Here is a 17217-nt window from a genome sequence, read left to right as displayed (position 1 = left end):
GGTAAGTCATGCCTAGTATATCAGTGAGTCATCCCTAGTATATTGGTGAGGCAAGTCTAGTATATTAGTGAGTGAAGCCAAGAATATCAGTGAGTCCCTAGTATATCAGTGAGTCATCCCTAGTATATTGGTGAGTCAAGCCTAGTATAGCAGTGAGTCCCTAGTATATCAGTGAGTCATCCCTAGTATATTGGTGAGTCAAGCATAGTATATCAGTGAGTTATCCCTAGTATATTGGTGAGTCAAGCCTAGTATAGCAGTGAGTTATCCCTAGTATATCAGTGAGTCAAGCCTAGTATATCAGTGAGTTATCCCTAGTATATTGGTGAGTCAAGCCTAGTATATCAGTAAGTTATCCCTAGTATGTTGCTAAGTCAAGCCTAGTATATCGGTGAGTCAAGTCTAATATATCAGTGAGTCCCTAGTATATCAGTGAGTCATCCTTGGTATATCAGCAAGTCATCCCTGGTATATCAGCGAGTCAAGCCTAGTATATCAGTGAGCCAAGCCTAGTATATCAGTGAGTCCCTAGTATATCAGTGAGTCATCTCTGGTATATCGGCGAGTCCCTAGTATATCAGGGAGTCATCCCTGGTATATCAGTGAGTCAAGCCTAGTATATCAGTGAGTCACCCCTGTATATTGCTGAATCATCCCTAGAATATCGGTGAGTCAAACCTAGTATATCAGTGAGTCATCCCTAGCTAGTATCACTGAGTCACCCACATCTAGTATATGCATATGACACCCCTTATATATCAGTGAGTTAAGCCTAGTATATCACTGAGTCACCCGTAGTACATCACTGAGTCAACCCTAGCATCTTGGTGACCCATCCCTAGCATATCACTGTGCATACCCATGACTGATGATCCAAAACATCACTATAACTAAATTAGTCTGGATATGATAAGATTATTATCTTACTTCATAACACTTCATGACAAGAAACGTGGGAGTCATTTAATCACTGTCCGTACAGTGATTACAGTCAATGCTCCAAGCCAGTTCCTCATCATTCTGTTTTCCAGTTAAAGTCTATGTTCATTTAACAGCAAAATATCAACATCTACTGGGTGCAAGTTGGTATAAATATGAGGTTACACTTTGCAGGTATAAATATGACGCTGCATTTTGCAGGTTTAAGTGGCACCGGTGTAATCTCTACATGCTTAAATCACACCCTGAAGAATGCTAAACAAGTCATGCTTCCAAGATTCAAAACTTCCATACATACCATCATAAAGTATCTTAACTGTGACGGTGTTTTCTTGAGTCTGGCGTAATAACACATGGCTCTTCAGAAAATAATAGCAGTTCTTCAATAATTACATCAGAGAGCAGAATCCACACTAACATCCAATCGATCACCTATTTCCTTGTAGTCTCAACCAGTTCTAAATATCAGTTAGGCTACACCAAGTTAATAACCTGTTTTTCATCAAAACTCTCTCATCGACCTACAAACGATCAGCAACGTTTAAATATCATGTCAATCATCCCTGGAAATGATGATATGGCCTATTTTACACAGATTTCTTGAAAATACTCTAAAACCATAAAACTTGATATTTAAAGTATTTTGATAATGACATCAAATATTTGTGTGCACAAACTTTATTCCCAAAGCTCCACACAGTGGGCATGTCACATGTCACACACCATTGTTGAGGCCTTCTCAAAGAGTGACAAAACGAGTTTTTGTTATGAAGAGACATATTTTCTTCCCAGTTTACTCAAAAAGAGTTAGTTTAACGAAAACTTGTGATGAGACTGCCCTTTAAATATTGCATGTGATATCTTGGAACAGTGTAGTCATATATATGTCATATCAGTTGACCCCATTCCTTCAAATAGACCAACAATGAAATCCGAGTGTCCATAAATATCACACAGTGTCCACTTAAACTGTGAGGAAAATGAGGAAAATGGGAAGGCAAAGTCATAGAGTTCCCAAGCCTTTAAAATTTCATTTTTTGCAAAATAACCCAACATTGATCACTATTCATACTACAGAGGCCTCAGAATAATCTTGTCTGGACCAGACAATCCTGTGATTGATTACAATAAACAGCATCCCACAGTTGTCAGGTTATGTTGTCACACGATCACCAAAGTCATTGAGCCTGACCACCTCTCATATGAAGCATAGGTTGCTGGGATCAGGTAGTACGGTGTATGAACTACAATCTGCTCACTTACATCATGAAACAAATGTGAAAAATTCACAAAAAGATTTTTCCCACCAACATTCCCCACCCCCCAAATCCGCCTATGCAGTAGATGCTTGATGTGTATAGGTTTCCCCAAGAAATACTAAACAGTTTTGCTTGGGAGGATATTTCTGAAAACAAATCAATATTTATTGACTTTTCTTAATTTGAAAATAATTAAAATCCCAATAGCAATATCCACCAGTTTAGTCCATGAATGGCATCTATATAAAGTTTCATGAAGAAGTACTGAATGGTTTAGGAGCAATGCTTTGGAAACAAACATTTGGAGAAAAATCAGTACAAGATGTTTCCAAAAGTTAAACTCAATTATATCTGTATCACTATTCTCATCCAACTTACACCTTTCCCTTGATAATGTCTGACTAAACATGTGAAAAACAGAAAATTAATTTAGTTTGTGAAAAATGTTTTCAAAAACTTCCCTGTAATCAAAATCCTTGTCCCTCTGTTGGGAACATCCTCAGTGACCTTATTTATTTAACTTCCTTATACCAGAATATCAAATTGGCTACCAATATGCATAATAACTGAAAACACCTAAGAAATCTGATATATTTGGTCTTCAGCTACCTGTGTTTGTCATAAAGGGAGACTACCTCGATCTGGTGGTCAGGTTCACTGACTAGTTGAAGCATGTCATTGCATCCCAATTACTCATTACACCAAGTCAGCGAGCCTGACCACCCGATCCCATCAATCGCCTCTTACGACAAGCATGGGTTACTGAAAACCAATTCTAACCGGATCTTCACAGGTTTGGACACAAAGTGAAGTGTGTTACAGATGAAGCCTACATGAGTCATCTGGATATATTGGACTTTAAAATATACAGATTTAAATAAATTCGAACTAACCTGTAGAGGTTTCAGATTCTTTGAATATATTCCTCCTTGGGGTACTTATAAGCATTTAAATGTCCATTTAAATTCCCTACGACAGTCGTAACAATATTTGAATAAAAATATTTACAAAACAAAAACTACGTTTTGTCTTGTGAGACCACCCTTACAGGGCCCTCCGGCCCCCTACAGCCAAGAGCAGGTAACTCTAGACCGTAACCTCGTACCTCACTTTCCATGCTGAACGACATCAGACAGAATGTGGGGAGGTGGGTTGGAGTACCCCAAGGAGGAATATATTCAAAGAATCTGAAATCTCTACAGGTTAGTTCGATTCTTTTTTATATATTCCTCCTTGGGGTACTTATAAGCATAAGACAAGACTCCTAAAGACGGAGCTAAGGAGTGGCATTCTGTCTGCAGAAAACACCCCCGACAAGAAGTGGAATTTCCCAAGCTAAATATAGCAGAAAAAGCACACTTACCCGGTCCACGTGTCCACCATAGCCAATCAGGCGAGGGGCATGAGCCAGGGTCGGGGAGTCGAACATATGTAAATTGCCCAGAGAAACCTGGCTAATGCAAACTAACGAGACACACCCTCCCTCCCTCCCGTAATCTTTCGAGGCGAAGATAAGGGTCCCATAAAAAGCCACCAGAAGCAGAAATGCCTTAATATATATATATTTAGCAAAGTTTCCAAGGCCAGTTAAGTCTAGAGCAGAATGCAAAAGACATGGGAATAAAAACCATCACCACATAAAACCCGTCACCAAGGGAATATGTAAACAAGATTTTTAAAACCCCACACCAGTGTTAAAAAATTGGCATAGAATGGTTCACATAATAAAATCCTCGAAAGCTCAATCGGCTAGAGAGGTGGAACCATGCCCACTGGAGAGAACTGACTGACCGAACCGAGCACGCTCACTGGAGAGTCTGTCAAGTTGGTAATGGCGGATGAGCATTACTCGGACGGCTCCAAATAGCAGCGGAGCAGATCTCCTCAATGGGCAGGGCTGCAGCGTAAGCTTCGATGTAGCAACTGCCCTAACCCGAATGAGCTTTCAACCCTACAGGTGGGATCGCCCTGTTTGAGTATAGCTCATATGTATGGCAGAGACAAGCCACCGAGAAATGGTTGGCTTGATGTAAGCCAGAAGACCAACCTGAACCCGCCATAACAACAAAACAATTGGTTACCCTTACGGGTACCCTTGTTCGATTTGATATAAGCCTTAAGTGTCTTCACCGGACATCTAAGGCGTGACGCGTCGTGAGAGGTACCGGACAGGAAGGCTGAGTGAAAGCTGGGAGCTCAATAGAAGCTGTCACATGGAAGGGACTATCCTTCTTAGGGCCGGTAAAGTATCAGGCAGCCGTATGCTAACTCTGTCTTTGTGAAAAACAGTAAAGCGGGCGGGCGGCCGACATTTCGTGAATATAAGCCAACCCCGCCTGCCTGAAGTCACTACGCCACAAAGCGCCGTCTTCCGTCAACAGTTGGAGTGAAAGAGTCGACAGATTGTGAAACAGTGGACCGGACAGCCAATCAAGAGCGATTGACAAGTCCCACAGGGGACTAATCCGCCCGAACAACGGTTAGTTCTGTCCACGCCTGCTAAAAAGCTGCACAAGAGGGTGCTGCCCCAAAGAGGAAACACCGTCAACAGGAATATGAAGCAGAAATAGCGTAGAATATCCTCGAACAGTTGAAGCCGCTAGACCCGGCGTCCAAGCGAACTGGAGGAATTCTAAAACAGAGACTAAATCTGTAGAAAGGGATCAAGAATCCCCTGTTGACACAGCAGCGAATAACAGGCCCATCTATCCTCATATTGAGCGTTTGTCGAATCCCTCCAGCGAAGCCAAATTGTGTCTGCAACTGGTGCAGGAATTCGCTTCGCTGCGGGCGATCCCCTGACAGCGGCCAAGCCACCCACTGAATCCTTGGATTGGGTGCGCTCTGTTCTGGGATAGGAGGTCGGTCGAAAAGGTAATAGAACAGGAGGCTGAGCCAGAAACCTGAGAATTAGCGAAACCAGCGTTGTGCCGACCAAAGGGGTGCCAGAAGCACAAGTAGCCGAGCTGGTTGTGCGGTCAGCTGTGACAGGACCCTGGAAATCCGGTGGTATCGGAGGCATTACAGTACCCTGTCCGTCAATCGAGCTGAAAGCGTCGTTGGCTAGCAGCTCGGATCGGAATCCGGGGAGCAAAACACAGGAATCTGGTTACCGTCACCCCAGGCGCCAAACAGATCCACCTGGAAACGACCGAACAACTGGGAGATAATCCGAATATCTCCCGGTCGAGCATCCACTTCGTGTGGGGCTAGTATCACGCCCGTGAGAGTGCATCTGCGGGCGTTGTCTACCCCGGGAGATAAACAGAGCAAAACCCGAATGCTAAACTGATCGCACTCCAGTAGAAACTGCCGCGCCTCCTGAAGGGCGGCGGAGACACTGTGCCGCCTTGCTTGAGAATGTAAGACATGGCCATTTGATTGTCCATTTCTAGGCGAACCACCGCGGCCCTGCACCAACACCGGAAGCACTTTCGAACACCCTGCGGACTGCTCTCAGTTCTAACACATTGATGTGTAGGCTGACTTCCAGCTCCGACCAGAGGCGGAGGCTGAGTGCTCGCCCAGGACCCCCAACCTGTGAGGGCGTCCGTCTGAACTGAAGGGAAGGTGTCGGGGTGTCGAGGGGGATCCCCTGGACAAATTCCGGCGTCCGTCCACCATGCGCCAAGTGAGGAATTAACCACTTGAGGCGTTGTGAGAATAATCTTGTAGCTCTGCGAGTGGGACCACAGCTGAGCTAGCAGCTTGCTGAACTGAGTAGCATCCTCAGGCAGCGCCGCGCCAAACCCGTCCACTGTCGCCCGCGATGTTGCCCTAGCAACTGAAGCCATGTTTTGGCGGCGCGTTGGGCGACTGGAGAAACTGTAACACAGTCCTCTGGACTTTGGCGATGCGGTTGAACAAGGGGAAACAATCCCTAGCTCCGTGTTGAATCTGGCCCCAAGAAAATCAGATCCTGCGTGGGCGAGGTCTGATTTCTTGAGTTGATAATCCAGCCCAGTGACACCAGAGTATCCATCGCGCACAGTGTGGAGGCTCTGCTTAACTGAGGACCTAAGGCCCTGAAGCCAATCGTCCAGATGCGGTGACAACACCTGCCCTGAGACCTGGCTAACTGAGCTGGGATTAGCATAAGTTTGGTGAACACCCTTGGGCCGAAAGATGCGAAGGGGAGCACGAAACTGGTATGCGATCCCGTCGAAGGAGGACCGGAGGTACTTCTTGAACTTCGAGGGTGCATTGGAACATGGAGGTATGTGTCTTTGAGATCGATTGACGTAAGCCAATCCCCTGTCTCGACGGAGGAGATCACTGACCTGAGTGTCTCCATCCTGAAAGACGGCACCTCCAGTAACTGGTTCAACCCTCTGAGATTCAGAATGGGTCTGAACCCTCCGTCCTTTTTGGTCACTAGGAAGTAGGTGGAATAAAACCCCTCTCCTTGCTGACCGACAGGAACCACCTCGATGGCTGCCTTGTTCAGTAAGGACTGAACTTCGGCACGGAGCGCGTCCGCCTTGTCGAACCCGGAGAAGGACGAATGATCTCGCCTCCACTGTGGCAAATGGCCATCCCTGAGCGTGGACAGGACCCAGGGATTTGAGGTGGCTGCCTCCCACTCCTGGAGAAATAGGGACAACCGGCCGCCGACAGGGACGTGTGGCATGAGGCAGTGCACCCCCACAGTCGGCAAGTCTCCGCTTGCGTGAGTGGGGGACAATAAGGGCTCTGGGGAAGGAATCAGCGGGAAGCCGGGGCTGGCTTCCCCCTGCCCCGAAAAGGCTGCTGCGCGTGAGCAGGCCTGCCCTTGCCTCTTGCGCGCCTGCTCCGCTTGGACTGCAAAGGGGCAGTCCACTTTGCAGCGTCCTTTGCCGGAGCAGAAGGATAAGCGGAAGCGAGTGGGGAAGGCCGGTGGCGAGGAGCGGAGGGCTGTTCCAACAAAGGCTTAGAGTCTTTGAAGGTAGAAACTGCCTCCGCGGCCTCCCGTACAACCTGCAATGCCCCAGGGAACAGGGAGGACCCCATGGTATAAGGCAATGACAGGAGCGCCTGTTGTGTGGCCGGTGACTACCGCGCCACAGACAACCACAGGCGGCGCAAGCCCATCACGGCACCCATCATCTGGCTGGCACAGCACCGAATGCTATCCCGAGCCAGATGAGAGTGTACCCCCGTGAGCTGCCGTGTGAGCTGCCGCGTGAGCACCGGCGCCGACAAGTCGGCGTCACAAGCGCTCTGATCCACCAGCTGTCCCTGCAGAGCAGACAGGTAGGCTGAGTGGACTGCCACTTTTAATTGCTGGGCTGCGCACCGGTAGCACTCCTGGAAGGACCGTTACGCAGACTTCAGCGTAAGTGAATTAGTAGGAAAAGGGGGGAGGCGCCTGCCCTGCCTGGCCGAGGCCAGGGAAGACGAGGACGACCCCCCTAGAGTGACCACTGGCGGCTCGAACAGCGTCTCCTCTCCCAACTGGTACCGCTTGCCGACGTCGGGCAAATCAAACCGCGTGCGGGCACCAGTCAAGAGAGGATTGATCACCTCACTCACCAGTGATGGCAGAATCGCGAGGCATGCCTCGGCGACCCGGCTAAGCGAAGTCTCCCCGGGGCGAAACTCGGCGAGGTCGGGCGCCTGTATGCGGTGGCAGCCACCTGAGGCAGGGCCGGCAATCTTATCCCGAACCTGCGCGAAGCGTGCCAAAGTGCTGGAACTCCGCCTCCGACTCCTCCCCTCCCTCCATCATCCTCCATATCCACTAAAGGTCACATAAACCCTAGAGGGGTACAAATACATAAATCACTAACTGGCATCGTTATAAATGAAACCCGTCATTAAAACTACTCATTTCGACCTTTAATTGACTTAAATCGACCTTTTTGACAACAGTGCACAATTCTCACCCATGACGAAATTTCAACCAATCAGGCGGTAGCCTCTGTGGCGTCATATGAGGAATAGCTTTGAGGGCGATGCAGAATTCATCTACATTTTAGGGGTTAAATTATCTTGTTTACAGGCTTGTATAAACCTGAAATCGTGACAATTGTTGTGGAAAATGAAAGCTATATGTTCTCACAATCTACTGTCATTTAATTTTGTCTCCTGCTTTGCCTAGTTTCGAGTTACAACTTGTTTTCATAGGCGATTCTGTCAAAATCGATTGGTGTCGTTAGGCCCTATTTGTATAATGACTGATCCAAATTGATCCCATTTCTGTGTTTTTACCTCGATATTTAATCATGTCATGTAAAATCTGTTTGTATTCTCAAAACAGTGTCGGCCCATAAGTTTTCACATGCAATACAGCAATTAATACTCCCTTGTTGTAACCGTGTTAGGTGGTATAAACCTACACATGTTATTTGTCATCATTCACTTGATGGTCAGTTAATGAATTTATAACAGGTATAATTAGTGGTAACACACTTAGATTACCGACAAAGGTTCCCATTTGGCATTTCTTGTGTCTGGAGTAAATATTCAACATTATAAACATCGATCAAAGGATTAACCGATAACAAGCTGATTGATTAATTACTTTTATCTTACACAGCGGAATTGTCAAAGGTAGTGTTTATGTATGTAGATTTACTAATCTATACTGAATACACTCTGTCGTGTCGGTGTCTGCGTAAAACAACGTCCTTCTTTCAAAGGATTAACCGGCAATACATTGATTGATTGCCCATTATTGGCTAACTAAATTACTGTTTTTTAAAGAAAGCGGACATTATGCAATTAGTTGCCAGGTGTGCTATCTTGGGTGACCAATGAGACTATACACCAATACCTGAAAAGATTTATCTTTTTTAGTATATTAAACTGTTAAAAGACACATCATTTGGAACAGTTTTGTGGATATTGATGGATACATTCCTCGAACAAGGTAATGGCCTGATATTGTTCCTATAACTTTAATCTGTTTTAATTTTAATATTTGCATTTTGTTTTTATTCATTTGTGTCGTAGCATTCAACAGAATCATTGTTTTAGCCGTGAAGTGTAATGAGACAGACAACATGCACTAGGGTGTGTTAATGCGAATTATGATTCACATTGGCAAACTATAAAATGTCTAGATATTACAGTTCTGTTATAAATTCACTATAAGTATCAGCAGATCGTCTGCTTTTATTTAGTTTCAAAATGCATACAAGTATGATAATAAACTAATTGGGATTATAAGACCAAATATAAAGGCGCACATTGACTAGTATCTACATACTGGTGAGTGGACATTAACCATGGGAATGTAGCAAGAAATTTATCGGCGCAGTATTGTGACTTGACCCCCACCCTCGGCTTCCGTGGAAGAAATCGTTATGTTATAAGTTGTGTCATGCAAAATCCGTTTGGTTATGATTCCAATACATATTTAACTTCTGAGTAGAAAGTAGTCTTGATTTTCTAACTTGATGAAAACAAACTATAATCTCATTAATTCTAACAGATTTTTTATTTTTAAAATGGCGAGAGCCCTGTGGGAACATCCGCCAGTCTGAGGATAAATGGTATTTAGGTTTGTTTTCACCGAGTTAAAATCAAAACTACTTTCTACTGGTAGTAAAATATGTATTTTATTGATGGCCAATAGGATTTTGCATGACATAGCGTATAACATAACAATTTCTCTCGTGGCAGCGAGGTGGGTGTCAATATAATACTACTTACAATATTATTGTTGCCGACCACAACCTCACTTCGAGGAAGAAATCGTTATGTTACAAGTTGTGTCATAGAAAATCTTTATGGTCATCAATCATATGCATATTTTACTACAACTAGTAAGTAGTTTTGATTCTTTAACTTCAGTGAAGCGATCTGAACACAAGTAAGATATCGTTTCAGGCTTCCTGGCGGCTAAAGCCGCACTCACAAACATAACCCATTTAGCACGAACTGCGGGGTCCTGTGGAAATCTGTGCATGGGGACACCATCGCCCGACCCTAGGAGCAATTGGCGACAAAGCAGCGATTCGGCATGTAATGTTATCGTTGATGTCGAGAAATCATCAAAATGATGGCGTGCTACACATTTTCTATACAACTAACTGAAAATCGTTCCTCATATGGCGTCACTGCAGTGCTCTGGCGACAGAGTTACGTAACCTGTCTGTGGTTTTAGTTGGTGAGAGGGAAGCGAGGCGACTTTTGGCCACTTTTAATCGCTCGGTATTAATTAACCACAAGTTTTTAAAGAATAAATTTGGTGTTCGCATAAGACTAACCACAAATCTTTCATATGTAATGGTTAAAAGAGTAACAAAAACAAAGTTTAGTGGTTCTTTAACCTTCCTCACAATGTCAGTCACTGGATTGTCTGGTCCAGATTCAGTTATTTACTGGTCGCTGTCATACAGATAGAAAAACACTCACTGTGGTATTAAACAACAAATTCACACAAAGCATAAAGATGTGTTACTCGTTCTTGCATGAATAATTGTTCCTAGGGGCAGAGGGGTAGCCTAGTTGTTAAAGCATTTGCTCATCTTCCCGAAGACCTGAGTTCGATTCCCATATGGTTACAATGCCCATGTCTGGTGTCCCCGTTGTGATATTGCTGGAATATTCAGAGGCCCAGATTAGCTGCATATTTGGGTAAAATATGCATAGAAAATGTCCAATTACGCATTGAAATATAATTGTTGCGTACCAATTACGCATTTAAAATGTTAGATACGCAAAAGGTTTAAAACATATGCGTACGGAATATATTTATAAAAATCGCTCGCGTAATGAAATAGACATCGATTGGTATGAAGTTGTACTGTTAGTATAGGGCTAGTGTTGTACTGTTTTATGAAATCAATTCCATTATAGTTAAGTTGGTTTTGCTTAGGTATGACATAAGGCAGTACATACCTGCTTAGTAAACTTACTCAATGATATATAGTTAGGTGAGTAAATTCACTGAAATACACACATTTTTGAAAGCAGTGGTTAACTGGAAAAGAAATACCCACTCAACATTCATAATACCCACTCCAAAACATACAGTGGGTACAGTACCCACATGAGCTAAATCTTATCTGGAGCACTGAATGTTGCTAAAGGCGGGGCAAAAACATACTCACTCACTCACTGAAGCCTTCCTCACAATATCAATCACTGGTTTGTGAGGTCCAGTCACCGTCATATGTCCTATAGCTGGTAAAATACTGACTATGGCAAATAAACAACAAACACACACTTTAAAACTCAGCATAAATAGCTGTTACCATGGTTACTCACGCTGGCAAATATTCCGTATGTATCATCTGAAACATAATACACTTGGTCATCAACAGGTGGTTCCAGAATAGACCCCCTCTCCATCCGGCCACCTGGCAACCGCTGTGGGCTGCTGTCGGTGCTGATGCTGTCAAACTGACTATAGTCGGGGGTGTCGAGGGCGTCCATCTTTCCTAGTGGTTGCTGATGCTTTCCAGTTGTTGAAACACTCAGTTCACAACCATTGTTACCTTATGTCAATACTCGGGGAAAGTCCATCTGCAACAAAACAGAACAAAAACACAATGTCAGCTTCACCAAAAATGTATCTTGCAGGCATATCAGTGAAATTCCTTTCAGATGAGGACAGATCATCTCATGGGCTGGGGAAATCTCAGGACTGTATCATACCTGACTGTCCTCAAATAATGTTCAGACATATAGTTTTTCTTTGAGAAAATAGAACTATCACTTTTGTATGCACCCCTCCCAAATATTAGACATGATAAACTTCGCTCACTCCTCTTTTTCATTGTGTCATATTTTAATGAACTCCCCTAATACTTTTGACTTTGTCGACTGTTAGAAAGTGTTTCTGGTGTAGCCCACAGATAAAAGTGTTCATTTGTCACGCCAAAGGTCTAGGTTGTATTCTCCATATGGGTGCAATGTGTAAAGCCCATCAGGTCTCAAGGCTCAGGATATATTTCATTCACAGGTATTGTCCTACAAATTCTAAGGAGTAGGTGGTCAACAGAATGAACAATAAATTTTAAATATTTATTTATATATTTCCTCAAAACATAAGTAGGTAGGAGTTACCTCCCTTTACTTCTTGCTATGGAGGAAATAATCTGATCCGGGCTAAACATACCAAATAGTGATTTTATATTAGATGATAATATGTAACACAGTGAGTGGTGAGTGGCAGTGGTTTCTACATCTCAGCAGCAAGAACTCATCTTCACTCATTTCAACATTCATCTACCAATATCAGCCCCATTCAACACATCTATGCAGTCACTCAATAGTTTGTGATAATAGACATTTCATCCACCACATGATTTGTCCATGTATTTCATTTACTCACAAAAGTAACCTTTGACAGCAAATATACCAAAAATATAATGATCCATAACTGACTTTGTTCCATGCATATTTACCACAGACTTTGCTTGATGTACTGACAAAAATCCTAAAGCTAATATCTGAACTGTATTGATATCAGCCTTGACATGTAAGTATGTATATAAGTATATATATCTGGATAAAATGGATTACATTTTGTATCATGTGCATGACAAGCTGGTACATGTCACAGTATTCATATTGTCTAACAACTCCGAGAGAGGTTTCAAGTTTCCCTGTGGAAGTGTTCATGACGTGTGCATGACAATATGATATATCTAATTGTTTGATCGACATTCTAGAAGTTGATCTAGACTTCATTAATGATGATATATCTGCACAGTTTCCTGAGTCAATAATTAGGCTGGGATCCAGATAAGGGCTGTATTGGCGTATGTACGGATAAAAAATATGCACGATACGGTAGGAAATAATTTGGAAAACATAGCAGATACGCACGACGACAATGGTCCTAGAATCATTTACAGACGTATGTATCTGAAAAAGTATTGTTTTATTGTTTATTGACCTGTTTACACAAGACTAGCAACGTAGTGGTACATATATGACACTAAACACAAGGTTACTGATATGCCATTAAATTCCATTCAGTACTCTTAAGATTTTCCAGTACTCCTATATTGAAAAAATAAGGAGTACGTACTCCTGATGTTGAAAAATTATCTGGAGCCCTGATTAGCATTATACCATTAGCCAGTCGTGGTTTCAATATTTGAATGAAGCACTCTTACAATAACAGAAAAAGACATGGCTCCTTTGTTTACAAACTGGAGATTGCTAGTTCTAAACTTGGAACTTGCTAAAGTCCTTTTCTTTTCTGAAAATGACCTTCCTGGTAGTGTCACTTTACACGATGATCGGTTGCTTTTTGTTATGAATTTTAGGAAAAGGTAAAGAGTGCGTTTGATTGGATCAGGACACACACCCTCATATGCATCACATAGAAGTGAAGCATAGAGTTCTCAAATACAGTTATCAAAACATGTGAAACATTGTGGTCCAACTGTTCCTAGCCATGGATTAAAAAAGTTACATCACACAGACTTTGATGCCTAATTGTTCAATTTATTAGATATTGCTGATAATATTAATCTCCTCTCTATCGATAGATACAATTACAAGCTGCTCTGACAAAGGAGAAATGTTGTGATATGTAACAGATAACTCCCACTTCTTCATACAATGTTCAGGTGCCTGGCAACATTTTGTAAATGTCAGGTCACTTGATACAGCTACACACAATTAGCAATTTCTGCCAACAAAAACAGCTGTGATAATAAAAACCCAAGCATATCAACTGTAAATGATTGTATGTATAAAACAAAAAATATCAGATTGAGTATTCTAGTAATGTCCACAGGTATAGGTTATAATATTGTCAATGCTGGTGAAAAACTTATATCAAGACATATATTGTCACTACTAGCATCAAAGTATATATTGTCACTGCCTGGGTCTTAGCCCCATATAACATGTACTAGCATCAAGGCATATAATGTCACTGCTGGTGAAAAACTGGCATCAAGGTGTATTAAATTGCCACTGCCGGCGTCTAATTAGCACTATATACATATATATCATATGAAAGGTCCCTTTTACTAGCCCCTGTGGTACCGTGACAAGACCCTTATCTGAAATGTATAAGACTAGTGAATGAATGCGCAGCCAACACTGTCAGACAGACCGCCGTCTCTAAGGTCCGTGCAGTCTACCACATCATAGGGGGTGTGTCCCCTGACACCGACTAACACAGAAACAATGTCAACTTTACTGTAAGTCGCTTATTAAAGGGACATGAAAAGAAAGAACACACCTAAACGTTATCCTGGAGTGACATGTCAGTAGTGTCCAGACGCGTAGAACTGAAGAATACTCAATCAAGTCCAGGTCGTTAGATCACGGTGAGCTGTGTCAGCTTAAAAGTCACCGCCTTGTGAAAGTGAGATGAACAAAGATTGACCGGAAGTTTACATTTTGACAGGTGCTCTAAGGGGGGCAACTCTAGCCTATCGACTACAATGTATAGTGAGCGTACGTAATATCACTGTCACTCAAAGAGATTTATAATCATTACACAAGTAAGTGTGTCATATGACTTATTACGAAACGACTGTGAAATTGTTCGGGCAATACATAATTTTGCACGAGTTTAGTGTAAGTCATATGACACACTTGCTTGAGTGTAATAATTTCTTTATTATCAATTTTTAGCAAGTGTGACGTCCCTCTTCATTAACGTCACGTTCAATTGTTTAATGACGTCACAGACGAAGCAATACAGAAACAATGGTTGCTAGGCGAAAGTAATATGTGCACGTGCACGTATTGAAAAAATGACATGACTTATGGTCCACCATATTGATAATAAAAGATATTTATTGCACAGCAATAAGTGTTTTTAAATAAGCAAAAAAGGCGCTATTATTATTATTATTATTATTATTTATAGCATTCCATGAAGGAACAGTGGCTGTATTCTATAACCTACAAATATAAACACAGTAGGTACAGAGATATAGAAATACAGATACATTCACATATAAATGATGCACATTATAACAATTTCATAAATCATATGTAGTAGTATGACATGGAAACAATATGAGGAGTAAGGAGACTATGGTAAAGCACAAAAATCTGCGATCTGTTTGATCTTCAGAATACTCATCAACTTTAGAGCAGAACAACCGAAGATGCTGGGTTCGAAATCCGCTATATTTTCAGTGGTTTCATGTTATACGTTAACTGAAGACATTTCCAACCGTCACCAGACTCATGTAGAGATACCGCCTGACAGAACTGACCTCAGACAGGCCACGATCAGGCAGACCTCGAGTCACAAGGTGACGTGAGTGGCAGAGGGTGCTATTCTCGGATGAAAGCCGCTTCTCTCTGTTCATTTTGTTTTATGGATCTATCTTTTGTGGTTATTTCACAATAGGGTTTTTAATCTGTGGTAGCGTTTCTTTAGCCCGTCCATTTTAAGTGGTCACTCCTCGGAAAGCTCCTAAGCTATGCCTCGGCTCGTCACGTGACCAGTGTAGCCAATATGGCGACAGCGTAGTTTTTAAGATTGAGCCCGGTTTATTTTCAACAGCTGATTACATACGCTGAGTGTTGTGACAACTGAAAACCTACATGTAGAAGATAAGTTACCTATTCTGTCACTTCATTTCAAGTCAAATAATTGTTATTAGTGTAACAGGGATAAATCCAGGGATTGTATATTGTGTACATACATTTATAATTAATCATTTTCATTTTATTCTTATTTCAGGTGATCCGACAGACGACTTCTCTATACAGTATAGATATATTATATGTTGTCAATCCAGTCGCATCTTGTCTTGGCCTTAACTGTTCAGTTCTGTGTTACAGGGCTGGTTCATTGTGTATTTAAGGGTATCTGGGTCGATCTACTTTTATGTCATTGTCTTTAGTTGTTTTAACAATAGCCCAGGCTCAGCTTCTCAGTTGATTGGTGTAAGTTCAAATATACTTCTCACCGCCATGTTACTAATCAGTTTTGCACCACACTGTCTCTACATGAGGACTTTCTAAATATTGAGTTTTGATCTAAGGTTAGTAATTATACTGTTTGTAATATATACATAGATAATTAAACCCTAATATAAATAATTGTATAACATATGGGTGGTTTTTGCTATATGTTTATGTTGGCTTGTACTTCTTGTTTTACAAATGCTGTATATGATGTAAGATTGATCTATTTCATCAATTCTGTATCTTGTTTGTAACTCCATAGTGGTAGTTTCAAATATGTATATATGTTGGTATAATGGTATTATTTTCTGTGTTGTCTCATGGACAATACCTCTCATCAGTGTATCCTATTTTATGTAGGATTATTGCACGTGTTGGCTGCCCGGCTGCTGGGTGCTTGAGCACACTCCCGTGTCACCCACAGGGTAGGTTTCATTGTCTGTTTTTATAGTCTGTTTCTTGATATGCCACATGAAATGTCACTTGTAATAATAACAATAGTATATGCCATTTTTCATAACCTGCGAGAGATTATGTAAGACAGGTCCATTGTTTACTTAAGTCTTTGTTATTCCGATGTGTATATATGAAGACATGCATTTATGAGATGTTTATACCTATATATATATGAAGGCATATGTTCATCGGATGTGGTTTTAGCATATACATATACATTGTATAATTATGATTGTTACAGAGTGTCTACTCCTACTACTTCTTCCTCTACGGAATAAAGATATAGACCTCACAACCCGTAGCCTGTGGTTATTACAGAGCACCACTATTTCATGGCTGCAACATTAGTGTCAGTATAAGTACAGTAGCTTTGTAGTAAAGTTTCAAGTGGGCATGTTGTAGCTCACTGGCTTCAATTCTCAGTACACAGCGAAGAAAGACTAAATTATATCGCTAAAAACTTCTTTCACATATTCGTTTAATTTTTAGAAGGGAAATATACCTTTAGTTGAAAGGTGTTTGCAAGTAATAGTGATAGTTTTATAACTAAAAAGAATTTGTTAGGGTGTATTTGAGGTGTGTGAAAAATATGACATATCGCCGATCTGCCATTGAAATACTGCAGGGCGTTGTTTGAGTGTTTCTAGTTAGTGTTCAAAAACATCTTTCACATACACCTTCTAATTTTTATGAGGGGAATATACCATCACGTGAAAGGTGTTTGCAAGTAATAGTG

At 41.9% G+C, this 17217-nt stretch overlaps 1 protein-coding gene and 1 long non-coding RNA gene across 2 annotated transcripts in view; one reads left to right on the top strand and one right to left on the bottom strand.

Annotated features, from left to right (window-relative positions):
- Window positions 1–14486, bottom strand: part of LOC124259359 (chloride channel protein B-like) — a 37005-nt gene extending 22519 nt beyond the window's left edge. The window contains exons 1-2 of the mRNA XM_046693486.1: window positions 14335–14486; window positions 11394–11651 (exon numbers count right to left, since the gene is read on the bottom strand). Coding sequence (XP_046549442.1) covers window positions 11394–11561 — 168 coding nt within the window. The 5' untranslated portion in view covers window positions 11562–11651; window positions 14335–14486. The remainder of the gene's footprint in view (window positions 1–11393; window positions 11652–14334) is intronic.
- Window positions 14487–15777: 1291 nt separating this feature from the next.
- On the top strand, window positions 15778–16822 carry LOC124259360. The gene is made up of 3 exons (XR_006893827.1): window positions 15778–16102; window positions 16386–16450; window positions 16723–16822. It is a non-coding gene; the product is annotated as an uncharacterized LOC124259360 (long non-coding RNA).
- The last annotated feature ends 395 nt before the right edge of the window (window positions 16823–17217 follow it).

This window comes from Haliotis rubra, unplaced genomic scaffold (assembly GCF_003918875.1).
Source record: "Haliotis rubra isolate DU_JTF1 unplaced genomic scaffold, ASM391887v1 Scf72, whole genome shotgun sequence".
NCBI classification, from domain to species: domain Eukaryota; kingdom Metazoa; phylum Mollusca; class Gastropoda; order Lepetellida; family Haliotidae; genus Haliotis; species Haliotis rubra.
The sequence above is the reverse complement of the archived record's forward strand: the minus strand, read 5'-3'. Positions and strand labels throughout refer to the sequence as shown.